Source organism: Zosterops lateralis, assembly GCF_965231275.1.
Source record: "Zosterops lateralis genome assembly, chromosome: 14".
Classification (NCBI taxonomy): domain Eukaryota; kingdom Metazoa; phylum Chordata; class Aves; order Passeriformes; family Zosteropidae; genus Zosterops; species Zosterops lateralis.
In genome coordinates, this window is record NC_139774.1 from 9,330,553 (window position 1) to 9,351,139 (window position 20,587).

The 20,587-nt window shown below is 38.0% G+C and overlaps 1 protein-coding gene across 5 annotated transcripts in view; it reads right to left on the bottom strand.

Moving 5' to 3' along the window:
• The window catches only part of MACROH2A1 (macroH2A.1 histone), a 42,886-nt gene that overhangs the window by 13,157 nt on the left and 9,142 nt on the right, over nucleotides 1-20,587 (bottom strand). For 2 of the 5 annotated variants that reach the window (XM_083871821.1, XM_083871822.1), the window contains 4 exons: nucleotides 8,854-8,960; nucleotides 7,348-7,545; nucleotides 5,435-5,545; nucleotides 210-309 (listed from right to left, as the gene is read on the bottom strand). In XM_083871821.1, the coding sequence (XP_083727947.1) occupies nucleotides 210-309; nucleotides 5,435-5,545; nucleotides 7,348-7,545; nucleotides 8,854-8,960 (516 nt within the window). The remainder of the gene's footprint in view (nucleotides 1-209; nucleotides 310-5,434; nucleotides 5,546-7,347; nucleotides 7,546-8,853; nucleotides 8,961-20,587) is intronic. The other 3 variants (XM_083871823.1, XM_083871825.1, XM_083871824.1) reach the window with 3 other exon arrangements.

Genomic DNA, 20,587 nt, shown 5'->3' on the forward strand with positions numbered 1-20,587 from the left:
TTTTTGAACTGAAATCAGCTTGAAGAGTAGCAATAGCTGCAAATATTTAGAATTGGTCAAAAAGTGTTTTGAATACAGTTCTTCAACAAAGCAGGACCTGCAAGATTTGAATTTCTGCTTTGATTAAAGGTCTGAAGCCCTAGAGAGTAAATTCTGGGTTCCATAATTTCCATGTGACCGTTAGTTGTGTCAACCCATGCCCCATTTACCTAGGTCATCTTTAAGGTCAATGTCAGCATTGGTAGGATTGATAATGGCCTCCACCTCGAAGCCGGCTAAATTACTGATTTCACTGTGAATAAGGTTCAGCTGAAAAGAAAAGCATGAGGTGGGAAATAACAGGACAGCTGGGAAATCACAGAGAAGCTGCAGAAAAGTGAGCTTTGCAACACAGATGGAGATAGCATCACTGCAAACAAATATGCAAAATAAAAGGCAGGTCATAAAGGGTTATTGGCCCCAAAAAAATTCAAACACAAGACTCAAACATTGGACATACTGGGAGCACATGAATGTACCTACTACTAAGCTCTATTTTGGTTTTACACTGATCACTATTTGGGATTCTTATTGTTATCCAGTTATCTAAAAGGGGCTTACAGGAAGTCTGGATAAGAACTTTTCATGAGGGCATGGAGTGACAGGACAAGAGGAATGGCCTTAAACTGATGGCGGGGAGGTTAATATTAGATATTAGGAAGAAATTCTTCCCTGTGAGGGTGGTGAGGCCCTGGCACAGGTTGCCCAGAGAAGCTGTGGCTGCCCCATCCCTGGAAGTGTTCAAGGCCAGGCTGGATGGGGCTTGGAGCAACCTGGTCTGGTGGAAGGTGTCCCTGCCCACGGCAGGGGGTTGGATTGAGATGAGCTTTAAGATCCCTTCCAAATTATTCTGTGATTCTAATTTTGCCATTAAATGAGGATATTTGTTTCTTCCCCAAGTAAAGATGAAGGACACCCTGAGCATCTCTTAAGAATCAATTACAGGGATGTGCTAGCACCATTCTTCACTGAAACAGGATCAAAGCTGGTGCTCCTCTTTCTTTAAGCCAGCAAACACGAGCCTATCTCTGAGAAAGCAGACGCTTGTCTCCAGCAATTCCTCCATCCCAACAAGGAGATGTGGTTTTTTTTCTTTCCTTATCAGTGGTCACCATGTTGTGTATTACAGCACTTCAGTCCTCATTACAGTTCTGCAGCCTTAGGGAATGTCTGCTGAGGTACTGTAAGCAGGCACATGATATTACGTGTTTATTGCTTCTAGTTTTCATTTGCTTTACTTCCTTTTGTTATGAAAGTTGAGATTTTTAACCCCACCCATTAATGCCTATTTACTCCTCTATGTACCCCCATATATTTCAAGCATGTCTTTAAATTTCTTTCTTGTTATAAATCAGGAGGATCTCTTGTGGGCACACAGGAAACGGTGCAAGGCAGCACAGAGATCTAGAGATTGACCTCACATCTGCACCAGGTGTTCTTAAAAGACACTTTGGGTGTCTCCTCATAGGATGTGACCCACACCACAGAACCAACTCTAAAATTTGAGACATTCTAATGGGAATGCGAAACTTGGCAAAGGTCAAAACTGCAGGTATAGGAAGTTCTAACCAGGGTTTGAGCAGGTTGTGACACTGCTTTGTAGCTTCTGTTGGAAGTCTGATTTCACAGGCACCAAGTTTACTACTGACAAAACTTTAAATATTTTAAAAGTGCAAAAGATTTTCCAGACTTGTTCATTTGGGGAAATACATTAGCTACAGCATGACCTATGCCTGTATTTACAATATGTATTTTTAATTATTTTTTCAGTAGCTGTTTGGGTGATACAAAAAGCAACCATGAAGGAGAAAGCTCTCATTCATTTCTGCAATTCCTGCAACCAGCTGCAGTTAAGCCAGGCTTTCCTTTTAATCCAAAGCCTTCAGCCTGCAAAGCATAACATGCATCTTCAGGCATAGTACTTTATAGCCTCAATATCAGATTTTTATCTCTTTTTATCTCTTATCATTTCTGTAGCCCATGTTCTTAAACTTAACTCTTCAAATAATTTCTTTGTGTATGTTAATTTATTAACAGGGAATATGAGCCAGTCCATGAAACCCATACAAGTGAATGGGACATTTAAGGAGGCCACCATCCCTATATTTAAATTTTCTGAAAAAAATATTTCCATTTCATTCATTTGATTCTATGAATTGACCTTCTTTCTCTTTTTAAAACCCTGCAATTTCATGTAATTTGCATATGTTGCTTGAGTAAACTATGTTACCTCAAACTAGGGTGATTTTGACTAAAAATGAGTGCAATTCAGCCCTGTTTTAAGTACGTGTCTGTTCAGGAATTTGTAATAAAATCTAAGAAAGCTTCCTTTCCAAATAGCTTGGAATCCTTTAACACTTCACACGTGGTGAGTTATTCATACTGGAGTTTGAGTCTTGAGTTTGACTACAAGCAACTGCTGTTTAAAAAAAAAAGTCAAATCAAATCAAACCAAAATGTTAAAAAAAACTTCATGAATTTTAAAATTAAAAAAAACCCCAAAAAACAACAACAAAACAACAGCAAAACACATGCACACACCATGACTGTTTTGTGGGGATTATAGTTGGAACAAAATATGTTCCTAAACATATTTTGCTCATTCTGTAAGTGATCGTTTTGATTCCTAATTCTGTCCTCTACAAGTTTTTGTCCCAGATCTATCAGCTGCAGACTGTTTTTGTTTTGGACCTTAAATCTATCCCTGAGCCTACTCATATACATGATTTACATAACAGCCAGCTGGTAATTAAAGTTTCAATTTAACAACAACAAAAAAATGCTTAAAAAGCTGCCCATGGCTGATAGCATGTGTTGGCAGCTAAGTATTAATTTACTACATTCTGCATTTACTGCTCAATGCACTGTTAGCTATGCAAAACAAATAAAATATTAATCAGAATTCTTCCAGTGGAATTAAATCCTCCAGTGAGTAACTGCTCGATTTTACTACCCAATAGTATGGAAGCATGTATTAGGCAGAAGTGATTCCCTAAAGGGCCACTTTAAAAAATAAAGACACAACTTGCATACACATGTGCAACAAAGAATGGACATAACTTGAGGTAACATTTCAATTAAATGTTAGTCAGATAAAATGCAGATGGCACTTAGCACATCCATGAGTATTTTCTAAGCCAAGCCTGGCATTTCTAATTTCAGACAAAATTACCTTAAAAGTCTTGAAGCTTTTTCTGGTATGAGTTTCATACTGAAAACTGAAGATGCCTATTGCAGACCACAAGCTTGGAAAGTCCAAACCTTAAAGCTTAGGCTTGAGATCCTGCAACTCTGCCTCTACTTTGTAATCCTCTCAGGAAAAACAAACTAGTTAATGTGCACAATGCCACATTTCCACTGGGATGTCACTTGTGGATGTGCAATCATTTACATATTAACTAGATTTTAATAATTAATGTGGCACTAATAAACTTCTACAGGTGTAACTGAAGGGTTCTTTGCCATTTTATGACCTCTAAGAATTGTCAGCTGAATGTCAGCAGTTACCTAAAGATTAAATGCAATAACTATAATTTTAAAAACTGAACAATACCCAGTTTTGCAACATTCTCATTTGTGTCTTTTGCATCAAATTAAATCTGGGGTTATTAGAAGGATGAAGAGATGCTCTTGCAAATAAGTTCCTTCCCTTCTGTAAACATGGAACCAAGAAAAAAAATTTTCCCATTAAACACTTATGAATGAAGTGACATCAAAACGAAGGTTTTTTTCTTCCTTCTCTGCATTTAGCAAAGGATTTTCTGATCTGGCAGATAATGGTTTTGCAAACCAAACAGACGTGCTGAAAAGGTATTCAAGAATGTCACAGGAGGTTTGAAAGATCCTGATTGATTGATCTCAGCAGCAATTCTTCAAATGCCTTTTCTAACCCTCAGAACATGATCTGTTTGATTTGGAGTGTTCCCTCACAGGAGACAAACAGGTTTTCATTTTCTTTTAATTTCTCTTTTCATTATGTGTTACAACAAAGGGCTAACACCTGGTCGCCCTCATGTGTAGGGCTAACTGACACAGACCCACTGCAGGGATGGATGTGTCACACCAGTGATTTTCTCAGGGGGCTAGACTCCAAGGGAATGAGAAAGCCAGAAAGTCCACACCCCAGTACTAAGACTCACTGGGAAGCTCTACAACAGACACTGGCTTTGCCCACCACAGCTTAAAGCGGTCCTGGAGTTCATGGTTTTCTTCCACTGAGCCTTACAGCAAAGCCTCACAGCAAAGCCCCACTGATTTGCTGTGTCAGTCTTGCTGGAACACAACACTAGGTCTTATTACAGGTTTCCTATGGTAACTAAAATGAGCTCAAAAACAGCTCCAGAAGTCTGACGTTACTTGCTTTCTTGAAGCAGTAATGTAGACTATAAATTTTGGGCTCTAATTTAGTCATCAAAATGTCTTTGAAAAACCACCCCCCTAATAAGAGTAAAATAAAAGAAAAACAACCCTACCAAACCAGCCATTTAGCTGTAGCTGTAAAATTAAATGTGGAAAATCAGAAATCTTGAAAAAAATGTTACTCTCATGCATGTTAAACTTGGCAAACAAACTGGAGGATAAATGGAGAACAACCTCAATACAAAATAAAAATGAGTCAGAGGAGTTACATTCCACAATGGACAATGGCTCATCTTTTATGGCTTACAACACAATGATTTGATTATTGAATGATTGCAGAAAGATGCAGTTTTACTTATGAAAATTTTGCATCACAAATTAAAGGCAGGTTTCAGGATAAAAGACCAAATTAATTTAATGACTCGTCTCTTTAAATGGATCCTCTTTAAACAGATATGTATTTGCATTAAAACAACCCACGTCCCAAATCATATTCACAGGGAAAAAAAGAATTGTTGATCCCTAGCTTTTCATAAACACATCATTCATTATTACACAGCATTAACTTCTGTAAATCACAAAGCAGAACACAACATAAAACCATTATTATGAACAAATGTCTAAAACAGGTTTTGATAAAAACCTGTAAATCATTTACATCAGCAATGAAGTGGGCTGACTGTTGGAAAAAATGCATTTTATGCTTAGAATCATCTCTTTGGCAGATGCTTATCTGTAACAATTATGTTGTTTATGAATGAGACAGATTACAAGCACACAGGCTTTCCTTCTAATTAAGCATTTAATTATGTGGTCACATGAAGACTTATTTATGTACTTTTTAAAGTGCTCTAGAAGATGCTTCAGAGAATTTCTTTGAAATTAGAAAAACTGGTATCAAACATCTCCTTGATTGCTCAGTGGGGAAATGTCCATTGTACTTAGATGTTTTGTGGAAAAGGGGGTAGTAGGAGGGGGCTATTCCCTAAGCAGCACAGAAAAATAGGTATTTATTTATAAAAACGCAGGATCATACCTTCTGGCCAAGAAACAGGCTTTTGGTGGACAGGACTGTGAAACCATCTGCAGGAGTTCCCTCTGTTGTACTGTCAGCACTGGCTGATTTGCTCACTTCTCCCTGCTTCTTCTTCCAGAAATACAGTTAATTAGTTAACTCAAGGCTCTGAGAAAAACAGTTTAATGACACTAAGATATATGACATGCACTAAATGCTTAGCAGGCAATAAAAGGCCTGTACAAACAGTGGCGTTGGATTTTATCCTGTAGTCCAACCAAAGTCCCTGATAACAGCAGAAGGGATCAATAGGAAAAACGACCACAACGTCTGCAGATCTACAGGCACCTCCTCTTGTCCACAACGATGCACAGTTGAGATGACAGTTGCCTTAAATGTTGCAGAAAAACATACCAACAGCCCCAAACTTTTAATAGCTTTCTAATGGCTTTTGTGGACAAAGATTACAGATCTCTGTGTGTGGGCAGACATTCATCCTAAGCTAGAAACTGACTTGTCAGAGAATAAATTTTATCTGTGAAGGGAGGTGCTCCCGGATTTCACAGACTTATTTTTAGAAATTCTTCTTTGTAATGTGGCTGTCCTTAGAAGCAGTGTCAAAAGACTATATCTACTTTCTATCTGCCTGTTTGCAGGAAATGGGCTGAACAATTTTCTGTCTTATTTAACATCATCACCTACTTTCATCTCCAGTGAAACTGCTGGAGGAGAGAGGAGTTCCCCTCAATCACCATTTCTTTTTTCAACTTTATTACTGCAGTGAAATAATAGGTTTCAGGAATTAACTGATTTACTGAACAAAAAGGAGAAATAGGAACATTTTGAAAAAGAAGTAAATTCATAAAGGCCGTGGTTATAAACTCAATTGGTGCCAAGAATAATTTCACATTTTCAATAAAATTATTACTTACAATTTCATATAAATATTTGGTGCCTCAGCAATATCTGTGTTGAAGCACGAAAAGGACACCTGGAATACTGAGCAAGCCCCTGTTCTCCTATTGTCCCTTTCCAAAGTATATAAACTAAGTCTGGGGCTGAACAACTAAAATTACTTTGATGCAAGGGCACTTAGAAGCTGTAACCATGCTTTTACTTTACACAAGTGTTTTGAAAATTAGATTTTCATGGGTCTCATTTCAATTCCCCAGGAGTTTACTGTTAGCCAAATACCAATATAGTAATCAGACAATACAGTTTATTGTGTGGAAGAAAAACAGAACCCCACAACAGACTTCCTGCTTTTGTAATCAAGCAGGGCAAAAACATTCCAGATTTAGGGGAATTATTAGTGCACGGTATTGGAAGCAATGCATTTGAAATGTCAATTAATAGGTGCTCTGAGGGAAAAAACTAAATTCAACAGCTCAAAAAACCAAACACAATTAGAAGAGTGACCAACTAAACAGTAACAGGATAAAGAAGCTTTGCTTGACCCAGAGGCAACTTTCACATTCCTTGTCCATTTCATGTGAAGTTCCTGTACTTTTCTTCCTACTTGCCTAACTTATTGCTTAACTTTAGTTGTTTTGCAGAAGAAAAACATCCTTGGCTACACATGAACACATCAGAAAGATTCTCTACTCCTACAAACTGAAACCTGTGAGGCATGACCAGTACAGCCCCTAGAGGCTTTCCTCTTCTGTCTCCTGGTACACCCTCTGCCCACCTCAGACTGTTTCTTACAGACTATTTATGGCCCATCTGTCTGTGCTGCAGACCTGGGCCACTCCTGAGGATGCTCAGGCTCCAGCTGCACCAGGGAGAGGGCAGAGCTCCTCCTCTTCTGCTCACACTATGACTGAAATCACCATTGGTAACAACACAGGCTCTGGAGAGCTGACCCAGTGTGAAGCTCCCTACAGCTACTGCTGGCAAGCTTGTTTGGGTTTATTTTAAACACATTACTCTACCTTGGATTTCCTTGCTCCTTTCTTGCCGCCTGTTTTCTTTGAAACAGTTTTTTTCTGTGTTGGAGACTTTGCCTTCTTTGCTGGGGGTGGAGTGATGATGGCTTCCAGTTTTCCTTTTGATCCCCTCTTCTTTGCCAACAGCTCTGGGTGAATATTGGGTAACACTCCACCACTGGCTATGGTGACCCCTTTCAAGAGCTAATCAAAAATAATAATAATAAAAAAAGTTGTATGTGACGAATTCCAGTATTTACTCACCAATAAATAGAAAATAGGATTTACTGCAAATTTTGTATACTGCCTTAAGTTTCTCCATCATTACCTTTGAAGAAGAGATGAGAAATGCATGAAATGGATTTTAACTATAAAGGGCACATGTGTTCTTCTTGACCACGTGCTTGTCACTGTCAGCATCTCTAGGACCCACCTGAGATCTTTTTTTTTTATCCATGCTATGAAGGCTGCTACCCAATGAGGACAAACAAGACAGCCCCAGACACACACCTGAGGGCCCAGCAGGGCAGCCTGTGAGAGAAAAATGGGACCCCTCCAGGGTGTGACACTACAACGGGTGCCACATTGTGAGGACCAGTGTATGTCCCAAGTGCTGAATTTTCCTGCAATGTGTTAATGAAAAGATTTTTCTTTCTTAGAAAAAGGAATTTCAAAATGGAGGGCCATATTTATACACATCTCAATTTTATATGTCTAACTGGGACTAATTCACTATTCATGAAGATAGGAACAGTGACATCAAGGTCCCCCAGGTACTCCCACCTTCTGATTCATGTTTACTGCTCCCAAATCTCAACTCAGTGAAGCTCCAAGCTTACAAAGGGATAACGAATGGAAACTATTACCTAATTTCAGAAAAAGCCAGAGGAAGGTGGTTGAGGGATATAATTTTTTTCCTGCTCCATCATGATATACAGACTTGGAAAAAGCATCTTTTCAGATGCGTTCTTACAGCACCTCACAGAAAGGTACATTAATTCCAGCCACTGCCTCTGACTGACACCACAGCACTGTAATAATGATGCCAAGTATTTTTGTGGCCAGGTTAAAGGCATCTTTAAGTCTACAAAGGACACAGACTTGGAAGAGTTTAGAGCTCTTCTGTGGTCACAATAAAAGACTTCAGTAAGAACAGGACAGGTCCCACTGAGTTCTCAGCTGTCTTGGGGGAAATTGAAAACAAACAAAAAAACAGCATCTGCAGGATTTTCTCTGTGTCCTTGAAAAATTTATGACAATACCCCAGTCCAACAGAAATAGATGTAATAATGTTAGAAAACATCATTTTACATCTCCATTGGATTTTTACACATTTTAGGAGTGCTGAAATACATAATTAAGCTGAGTGCTGTAGTTAGTTACACAGCCAGCATGCTAGTGAGCGTTTCCTGGTGTGCTACTCAATAAGCAGAGGTCTTGAGTTACAAGTCAGCTATAAGGAAAGACAATTTAAGAAGCCCTCTGCTTTCACATAGCAGAGGTTTTTCTTACCTGATTTAATTCTTCATCATTTGCTACAGCCAACAAGATGTGTCTAGGAGTGACTCGACCCTTCTTGTTGTCCCTTGCTGCATTTCCAGCCAATTCCAGAATTTCCGCTGGGAAAAAAGGAAGCTTCTTTTAATTACAATGTGGTCATTAAGAAAAGTCAATGTGTTATTAGGCATCCATGCAAAAAGGTATGGGAATTACATCATGTTACTCCTCACTGCTGTAGATATGCTCAATAGACATCTAACTCTAAAATTATAATTTTGTTTTTATATGTCTAATCACTGAAGAACAAATGCACACTTAAGTCCTGTCCTTTAAACTAGAATTATTATTTATTTATTCTTTTGAAGCAGTTTCCCTAGATTCCTCCCTTTTCAGTGTTTTTCTTAAAGCTACTGTGTGCTCATCTCTTAGGATCCCTCTCTTATCAGAGGACAGAGTACAGTAGATACACAAACTCTATAGGTCTTTTTCTCAAGCCTGTCAAATGTGAGTTCTGGCTTGCATCACTTCTACTTTATTATTACTGGAAAAGACACTATTCCCAATGACTCATTTTCAGCATTAGGGAACCATGTAAGCACACATCCAAGTTAGGACACTGAAAATACAAATTCTGTTGCTACACTCATTTAAGGATTTTTTTTCTCTGAGAAGAAGTTTTTAACTAGAAAAAGTAATTGATGAATCATGTTTGTTTTTTTCTCATAAATTATTTCCTTAGAAGATATTTCCAGCGCTGACAAAATGTTTAACTGCTACGTGTATAACGGCTTTTACTGAATTAGGAAAGATGAACTTGCTCCCCTTGCTAGGATCTTTGAAGATAAAGGCTAGAGTATTACCTGCTAACTGATCTATCTGCAGCTCAACAAGCCTTGGGCAAGGATGCAATTAATTACAAGAAAGTCTGGGGAATAATTAAAAAAAATGACATAACATGTTTATCAGACTTTGTAATTGAGTGCTACTTCTGTCTCCATTACACTTAACCTTTTATTTCCCTCTCTACAATCTGTGCTTCACTCTTGCATTTGATAGATTTTCTTTTGCATATCTGGTAATGTTTGGAGAAAAAGAGGGAGAAAAAAAAGGAAATGTCTTTTTTTACATCTCTTACACACTAATATTAAATGTAACAGTACAATAATATATGAGCTTGGTTTCACATTTAGGAGCTGACTACACCATGAGAGCTCTCCCATAACCTTGCTTTAGAGGCAAAGAGAACTGAATTAAGGCATCAACCTGGAAACAAAAAAGACTAAATCAAAGTTCATGTGATCACATGCCTTTACTGTAGGACACAGTAAATCTTCAGTAATACTACAAAGCCCAGGCTATGGCTTCTCATTGAATTTACCTGATTTTAACATGATTCACCTATTATTTTTCATCCTAAGTCAAATAACAAGTAAGCTATGATGCTTACTGGAAAACTTTCAGCTGCTTCTGGATATTCTACAGTCAAACTTCATTGAGGATTTTGGTGTGCTTTCACCATTTTTGTGTTGTTCCAAGCACACAATTAACTTTATTATAGTATGAGGCAGAATATTAAGTCTAAACCCCCAAAGTAACTCAACATTTCATGCTGACAACAATTGCTTTAATTTATTTTTAAAGCAGGATTAGCAGGGTAAGGTCAACTTACCCATGCTTTCCACACCTCCAAAGAACTGAATTAAGTTGGCATAATCCTTTTCACATACTTCTGGCAGAGCCCAGCCCAGACAGGTTTAGCTGCCTGCAGCCTGTGGTGGCAAAGCCCTGCATGCACACAGGGTGAAATCCTGGCTACACCCCGGGCATCCCCACTGACCTCAGCCAGGCTCTGTCACAGAATAACCACCTCCACCTCTTCACACCAGGAATGCAACTTTGTATCTTGGGCTTAATCCCAGCTAAAAGCAAGGGAAGGCTTTGCTGCTTTTTGGTTTGCCCCTGCTCCCCCACCTCTGCTGCTTTCCGGTACCAGGCCCCGCTGAACAGTCAGGCCGTGTTACTCTGTGTGACTGATCAGCACAGCTATGCAGACGGGTCATTCTGGAACTAAAGACTCTAAGAAAGCGTTATGCCTGTAAAGCACACAGGAATGTTTTATTTGTTCCTCATAAAACTAAAATGTCTGCCTTGTACAGTGGAGAACTGTTCTTGTAAGTGCTAAGCCCTCTTCCTTGGACAGGAAACTCACTTTGAAATTACAGTTTTCTAATGGTCCTTTAGGGAAGTTGAGGTACCCCACTTCCTCTTCAGGAAGAGAACGCTTTGCACTGGGGTTGAGGACCACAAAAGAGGAGCTTGGGGAGAGGGAGAGAGGAGGAGGCCATGGAGGGTGGAATTTCTCTTCTGGCCGTCTCCTCAGCGCTCCAACAAAAATCAAGTATTGCTTTTATATGCAGAGAGACCCACAGCACTGAGAACTGCCAAACTCAGTTATGTACACAAGTCTGGTCAGAGGGGGACTCTCCTATTTAAAAACAGAGGATTAGAAGGTATTCAAGCTGAAGCCAACATAGGCAACAGTTTTTTGATTTAGAACTGACAAGAGACAAACCTAATCCAAATCCAACAGATCAGAACACTTAGAAATGCTGGAAATGAAGACTTTCTGTATGCAGACAGGATTCAGGCTACTTGCTTGGAGTTTTCATGCAGACAGCACTACTTTCAGATCTGTTTTGTACTGTTTTAATTCTGAAGATTTAAATGGTGTTTTGCCCTTTTTTTAACCTCCAATTTTAAATTAGGGAAAAATCTAGATTTCTCTGTAAGGGAGCTGATTCAAATTTTCAAAGGAAAATTTGGAGTAACTGTGGATTTACCCAGAAAAAGGAGTAGGTGGGGAAAAACTATTTAAAACTGAGACTGGACTTGAACTCTTAGGTCAACCCATCTTTGGAAGTGTCATTCTACCAGGTTCAAAGGTTTGAGTCATTGAGGAGTTCTGCTTCATTAAAAGTAATCTTCCCACAGTAGGAAAAAACAGACATTCAAAAATCAACTCCAGCAACTAAACAGGGTTGAAGAGAGAAAGCTTTACTTAGAATTATTGAGGCAAAAGAAAGTGTTAAGAGCTTCCATGACATCAGGTTTCACTCAGCTTGTATTTATCCAGCCAGAAGACCAAAACAAAAATGTTTTACAAAAATGAGGCCTCACAAAAAGGATGGAAGTTGCATAATGTCTATTCCATTCATTTCACATATTTACTCAAGGCATTTCCCCCCTAGAGAATAATTACATCACCACCACTCAGGCAGCAGGCAACTACAAGACTCATTTTACAGAACTACAGAACACGAAGAGCTCTGTTTTTTTTTTTAAATGATGAAAAATCCCAAGTTTTTCGATATTATATGGTTTGGAAGGCATCCTTCAAATACTACATACTGAAATCAGCTTAATATGAAGAGAAACTCCATCCGCACAAATGAGTTTTTCTGTGCTTTTGAATAATTTCAAACAAAAATGCAAACCAACACATACTCTATAAGTACAGATATAAAACAAACCAGAAAAAGCCTGAGAGCTGTATAATGAGGAAAAGAAAATTAATTAGGAATGTAATGTCAGCATGTGATAGATTCATGTATGGACAGCTGTTAAATAGCAAAAAAGGTATGGAGGCCTCAGAAATCTGACTATACCATTAGCATATCAATTTGATTTAAAAGACAAATTAAAATTAATTATTATTAATTTAATTATTATAATATAATACTTATTAATGTTATGATTGATATTATCTTCTGATTAATTATGAATATTATTAATCCTATCTTATGATTAATATTTTTCTTCTTTTCAGTCATTATTAAAGTAGAGGTATTGAGTGCAAAACCCTAAAAGTTAAAAAATTTTCTGTAAAATTTATCTCCAAGGCTGTTTTCATTTAGATCCCTTGAAAAACTTCTTCATAATAGTTACAACTGGGATACGGGTAGTGAAAATTGATCTAAGCCTGTTCTCAGCACTTGGACCAAAACTGCTTTTCTTCCGCTGAGGTTTTTAAAAGTTCAGTTAAATATTTTTAAAGGAGAAAAGCAAACTGGTTGTGTATCTTCATATTTAAGCTTGAGATAAGACCACAGGAAAAGCTGTTCTCAAGACATTTCCTACTCAAATACAACCAGAAAGTGTCAGAAGTCTCCACAGAAACCTCATCCTGAATGAAGTTTTCAGGATTCAGATTTCAGTTTTCCTCATCTTTTACTTTCAGAAACTCTGATCATCTCTTAGACATCCTACCAAGTTCCCAATTTCACTACTTGAATTTTCCTGCTTCACAGGGGGCTGCTCTCTGCCCTGAGTATCGCTACATTGGTATTTCACAACACTTGCAAACTCTGGAAATGAAACTACTTACTATTAGGCCAGAACAAAGCAGGCACAGTAGAAACTGCAGACCTGGATGCTACAAAAGCAAATGCATTCTCCTCCCACTCTTGGAGAATGCTCTAGTTCATTTATCTCTAGTTTTCAAACAAAATATTACTAGTCATTACTGACTAAAACTCCTCTCAAGCCTAAATGACAAAGCTTATCATGCATTCCAGGATGAAATACTTTCTCAATGTAAACAGTCAATTCAATTGGTCTGACTTCATCCCCAAAATGTTTTTTTTTCTTTTCTCTTTTATTTTTTTGGTTTACATCTCAAGCTAAATTATAGCTGTAGCTCTCTTTGTCCACCTTGTCTTCAGGGAGATGAAATCATATCTTTGAAAATTAAACTTTTAACAACTAACAGGTGATGTGCTGACACAAGGCCAATTTCTGAACAAGGAAATTCCAACAGGAACAAGTCAGGGGTTTCCAAAAAAATTGTGAAGCCACTCCTCAAAAGAAAATTGAAAACAATATCCAGAAATCAAAGAAAAATGAATGTTGATACAATTCCATTGAGAAAAATATGTATTTGCTACAAAGCCAACTACATGACAAGGAACCTTGTTTATTGTACTTCAAATTAATCATCCTTCCTATCAGCATTTTATTGACTTGAGATTCATTTTACATGATTCCGGAAGGTTTTAACCCAATCAATCCAAATCAACCAAGGCTGTTAAGAGTTTCCTGCATTCTTCTCTCTGTGTATTCCACCCAATCCCCTTGGAATCTGCAGTTGCAAGAGTGAAGGTAGAATCATTTAACAACACTTTCCCTCTTATGCATTCCAATAAAACAGTTCTCAGCCTTGGTTCAAAGTTATGGAAATCTGATGCAGTGAAAATCAGTTCAAGAAACTTTACTGCTTTGAACAAGCTGTGATGAAACTTTAACTCTCAGCAGGGCAATCGTTCTCTTAGGATGTGATAAAAACCCCAGTCCTTTCAGTCTTGAGGGTCTGAGCTGTATCAAAACTAGGCCCCTTAAAGGAAAAACTGTTAACTTTGCCAAGTTATTTTAAGTTTTGCATTTCTGTGAGGCAGATGACAGACTGCTGTTTACATAAAACACAAATTCAGGCCACAAAAGCCACTTTCACTTAGAGCCTTTTAACTTATACGTCTTTTCAACTTTTTTTCTACGCTTTAATATTATCCTTTTTCTTTTTATGAGAGATTCAATGTTATTTAACTTCCTTCCTTTTGTTTATTTTTCTTTTTTAGATTTTAATTTTTTGTTTACTATTGCTCTGTAAAAGATATGAGAGTTCAGTTGTCAGGGAAACCTGAATTTCAACTCAGAGCTGATCTACTACAGTGGCCACACTCTCAGTACTAATTTAAAGAGATAGCCTAGCCCTTCTCCACAAGAATCTTGATCTAACTCAAATCAGCCTTTATTCTTTTTTCAGTGGAGCTTCTTCTACCTGGCAGTACACTTCTCTATTCCTCATAACAGCTTACATATGTTCTAGAAAGGCATTCAAACATGATTAAAGTAACTGCTTACAGACGTTACCTGATCAAGTGCAGCATGTGGCACTTGGGGACATGGTTTAGTGTTGGACTTGGCAGCACCAGGTTAACAGTTGGACTTGATGATCTTGGAGGGCTTTTCCAATCTAAATGATTCCATGTATGCTTTGGTCTGGCTGTTAAAGAATACAGGAGACTACTCACATCCTGAGACCCACTCCTGGCTTAGTCTTTAATGCTGCATTTCTAAACATTAAAGAAATGGAGAGGACTCGCTGTAACTTCCTTGGAGCAAAGCCCACATCCAGCCTGACCTCCAGTCCTCAGCCAATGCCCAAGGGCAAGTGGGCTGGAGTATTAAAGGAACAAGCAAACTTAAAATGCTACTTTTCCAGAACATTCCCTCTGATTTCAGCCATGTACAGGTTGAGTGGTTCCCCAAGTTAGAAATGCTGTCTTTTTGTTTAGTTCCCCAACAGATTTCACTTCCATGGATGCATTTAATTGTTTTATGAACCAATTCAGAAAAGTTTAACACCTTTTTAGTATCCATAACATCTTGCACTAACAAGGCTTGCTATATCACAGACATTTTTGCAATTTGGGAGAAAAGTACCTCCTGTTTGCTTTAGAAATATTGAATTTCACTATATATCCCCTAAATTTATTTTTCCCCAGTGAAGTTTATATTGAGGATGGAGCATTTCATCTGACTGCACCGAAGAATCCACATGGAATTTCATTTCTAAAGGTAATTCAGGGAAAAATATACTTTGGAAAAATACTGAAGACCGAAGACAGAACATTTTCTGAACTCAGGCATTCTAAATAATCCTCATGGAAAAAAGGTGAAAAAAAATCATGCTTACAATAGTTGATGCAGGAACTTCTAATATTTGAGAATATCTGAGGAAAGAAACTGCTTGGTAAATACACTGAGGAGTCAGGAAGTCTTTCTGCTTCTACCCAGTTGTGCTACAACTGTCATTCCAAGGATAAAGGCCCAAAAAAGAAAAGACTTAAGCTTTAGAGATTCTTTTATTCTTCTCAACAAGGAAATCCAGTTAAGACAAAGGTATGGGTAGGAAAAACCTGTGTAGCAAAATCAGCCACATTTTTGTTTTACACTTCCCTTACACTCCATTCTTCCAAACAAAGGCTGATACTATTAAACTCAGCAGCATTATATAGACGAAGTCATTACTCTATTGCAACTTAGCCAAATAAACAGATGAAATGACTTACTAGAATAAGAAGTGTTTCATGTTAGATACAGAGGTATTAAAATATAACTGAAATACAGCAAAAAATTAACATTTTCAGGGAAGAAAATATTCACTGACAATGCCATAAAAACTAAACCAGCCCCATCCACCATTTTGTACATTGTTGCAATAGGAGACACACGTCACAATGGTGCATATTTACCCCTCTGAACTATGCTGACACAGTTCTATGCGCTGTTACAGTTTTTATTACAAGAAAACACTCTTGTTGGCGCTTGGATTTTTCATCAGACCTGACCCGTGCAGCTTGGAGAACACATTAGGACTGTAATCAGGTCAGTAATTTTGTACTGAGTGAGCTTTTGTAACTCAGAGATCCGTGGAAGTTAATGGGATTACACAATGAGACAATCACGTACGTTAGTGGTTACAGGGCTGAAGCCAAAGAAAGGCTTATCAGTGAAAGAAAACTCTTCATTTACAGACATTGAAATACACTGATTCATACTTTTATAATTCAGAAGGTTGGTCATTCAGTTGATAACAGTGCAAAGTTTTATATCTAAAGATGCACTTCCTACAAGTAGAGCAATTTTAAATTGTGATAATGACACTTCACTTGAGAGCATGATACAGGTCTTATATAAAAGGAATGTTACAAAGGAGTTTTCCTATGCTGATATAGTCAAAAGGTCTCTGCTTGTGAGTTATTACCATGAACAGCCCTGCTGTATTTTAGGTGCAGTATTAATTCATATTAAAAGCACACTACATACAAAGAAGTATTTTCACGCTTGCTCAAGGAAGGCACAGGTTCTGCAAGCCACTAATTTACTTCAGGTGTTTTTGGGACAGAGTTTGTGGTACACCACCATGAAATGAAGTAGTGTTTCTAAAGTTGCCTGTATAAATAGAAGAAATGTATCTTGGTAGTAAATACACATTTCAATGGTATCGAAAAGATATTGTCAATTAATTATCTTCTTAAATTTCATTACTCTCCAAGGATGGTTATTTATGGGACCATCAGATTGCCTGGAACCTGAATCTGCTTTTAACCTAATGCTTTTTTACTGTGGACCCCTGAGCTCCCCTCTGCTTCTAAGCAGAAGTTCAGTGGAACATCTGCTTTGACAGAGAGGGCAAATCATTGTGTTCCTCTGTGACTCTGTGAAGATTTTGGTCAGTGAGCAGAACACAAGATGTGAACAGCAGTTCAGTTTGCTCCGCTTGCACATTGCAAAGTGAGCATCTGAAGTGAGCAGTTGAACCTACTGCTCTCAGGAAGGACTTCCCTTTTGGAGCCAATCAGCAGCTGGATCAAGAATGTTTCTCACATTGAAAATTAATCAAGATAAAAATGCAATGAACTGAGCTCCAGCACCCCCATTATTTTATTCTAGTGACATCAGAAAGCCTGAAAACAAAAACTCAGGTAAACACAGCCATGTCCCAGATGCAATTCTAACTGTGGAGTTCAAAAATGCTTATTTTACATTTCAAGAAAATATACGATCAACAGTACCCCTGTGCAAAAAAAATCCCAAAATCATGGCTGAGAAAAAGATCTAATGGAGAAAACAGGTATTTAACATTTTCTCCTACCTTCATATGCATGGAACAAATATAAATCAGAGTCTCATTTCTTCTGTATTCCTGTGCTCCTGCTGTTTTATAAACTTCTCCTTCTCCTCATTTGCTATGACATTTTGGCAATTGAAATTTATTTACAGTGTAGAACAGATGATGGGGGAAGGGGGAGCAGAAATCACTTGCAGGCCTGGCTCTTTCTGCCTTTAAATACGCTCAAGAGATTTCTGTTTTTCAAGGGCAAAGGAGTTATCTTTTTCTGTTAGTAAGAAAGTTGGACTACATATTGTAACTCAGGCAAGTTCTACATCTGAAAAGACCATACCTGATGAGATCTATGGCAGGACCTGTTCTGACATACAAACCACCAAAATTCATGTGAGTGGCTGCAATGCCCCCAGTGAAGTCTGTGGCCATTCTCTTGACTGACCTACGGCTCTTTTTTGACATAAACTGATACTGATGCACTACTCAGCAGAGAAATTAAGGGGATTGCAGTTTTCTGAAGTCCACATTAGGGAAGACAAATAGGCAAGGAACCGTTGGAAAATAAGTGCAATAAGGAAAGAAATAAGGAAAGAAAACAAAAGAAATTACCAACACTGAATGTGCCAACTGAAAACTGTTGATAATGCTTAAAATTAATTTATGCTTGTGCTGCCTCTGCTTGTGCAAGGCAGGAAGCACTGCATGAACTGCTGCTGCAAAGAAGGAAAAGAAACAAGAAGTGTGCATTTATAGTTCTTTGGCATCCACACTATTCCTCCAGAGTAAATAAAGGAAGTATATCCACCTGCTTCAACACTGGTAACAATCAGAGGTACTTTCTGCACATTTACCCACAAAAGACACACTTGCATCCCATTTACAGTGAACATAACACATTATTTCCATAGATAAAAACCAGGAAACAATAAGCAACTTGGCTTAAGAACCCAAACTGAATACATTGTTTGTGCTGATAAGAGAACTATGTTCTAATGTTACTTCTAGGTAACAAGAACCTTTAGTGAGTAAGTAAGAAAAGTAGGACACTCACTGTGCAACTTGTTTAAATGTGAAGTATATTGAAAACTACGACATGAGGAATCATAGAATATGTACTCTTACTTTCCAATGAGGAGTTGTACATACATGATAAAAATAAGCTACTTTCATAATAGAAAGTGGGTAGGTCATAACTCCAGATTAATCCAGAACAGAACTTCGAGTCTGAACAGCTGGAAGCATTTCAGAATTTCAAATCTCAAATTGAACAAAAAATCCCAGACCTGAGCACATTATGGGCTAATTTCAGATTTACATCAAAGCTAAACCTCAGCTAAGGCCAGCAAAATTTAGCACCTCACCTTCTGAAGGATTAAAGTTGGTTCCATATTCTGCACACCAATGAACCAATTTTTAAACCTTAGCAGGTTCCTTTCTATTAGGTCATGTCTCTGTCATTTCCCCTCCCATTTTTGTTTCTGAAGTTTCTCTTTCCTATGACTGCTTTTGATATTTTATACTTCTCCTTCCTGGATGCAGAGGATTGCTTTTTGATTTAGCCAATTTATTAGCATGCCAGTTCACATGGTCTCCTTCCTATTATGTCACGTTCCTGGTTTTACTTTGAAATGGTTGAAATGCTTTGATTTGGTCTCAGACCATGTGCTGACACGAGGATCTTTAAAAACTCTCCTGGAGAGAAGTCAGGATTTCTCTGGTTTTGTGAAGTAATAACTGCCAAGAGGTAAAAAGAATACAAACCAAAAATCTCAAAGCATTCAATTTCAAGGGGCTGTTTCTGAATTACACTGAAAAAGATGAATGACCTCAAGTTCAGAAAACATACTGAGCACTAAAGGCTAAAAAATTATACTATACAGAGTGTGAAATACATAGAGAAAGGAAAAAAAAACCTCTACCAGATTGAAACAGTAAGGGGTCTACAAGAAAGACCCTTTACCTGGGGAGAGGGAAGGACTTGTAGTGATGGGACTACAAGGAGGAATCACTTCAAACTGAAGCAGGATAGATTTAGATTAGATATTAGGAAGAAATTCTTCCCTGTGAGTGTGCTGGGGCACTGGCACAGTTGCCCAGAGAAGCTGTGGCTGCCCCATCTCTGGAAATGGCCAAGATGGTTCAAGGCCACCAGACTGGATGGGGTTTGGAGCAACCTGGTCTAATGGGAGGTATCCCTGTCCACGGATGGGGGATTAGAACAAGATGAACTTCGAGCCTCTTCCAACCCAAATCATTCTATGATAAAACCAGTACTAACTCTGGAAAGAAAGGATAACTGTGCTTTTGAGACACATCTATGTACAGGAATGAAAGAAAACCGTGAGCTACAGGTTACTAGGATTATCTACCTAGCCTTCAGAGGAGACATAAAAAACACAGCAAAACTGCCCAAAATTAGTTTAAAAGGATAAAGAAGGAAAGTACTTTTTCCTATAGCTATCCTTTCCTCCTACCTTTTATTTTTCCTAAAGTGATGTATGTTACTTTTCCTTGAGTTTTTTCCTTCTTGTTGGTAATGTGCTCAGACATGTTCCCAAGATGCACAGCACTAAAAGAAACACCTTTATTTCCCCAGCCTATTCTTAACTGCCTAAACTATCACTGCCTCATTCAACACATAGCTGACTAGTAACATGTGCTGCTCATTAGCAGAGCCTTAAGCTCACCTGTATTGCTCTGTTTCTTTAAAAAGACAGCATTCAAAGCACCCTTCACCCTAAGGAGCCTTTTATTTGAGTTGTTATTGCTGTAAGCAGGAACCTAGCTAAAGGAAATGTTAATTTTTTAAGGCCATCTATGAAGTTTAAAAGCATTCTTTTAAAGAAAAGGCCCAAATAAAGAAAACCGAATATCAGCAAGTGAAGGGAAAAAAAAAATACATATTTGACTGTATGAATACCCCACCCAAAACAAGCACTCTATTAATTATTTGGAAATATTGCCAATCTTTGCCTTTAGGGGAAGAAGAAACTTTATAGGAAGAAATCTTCTGTCCTGCAATGTCAAGAGCCATTATAAAACACATCTAAAACTGTGGTA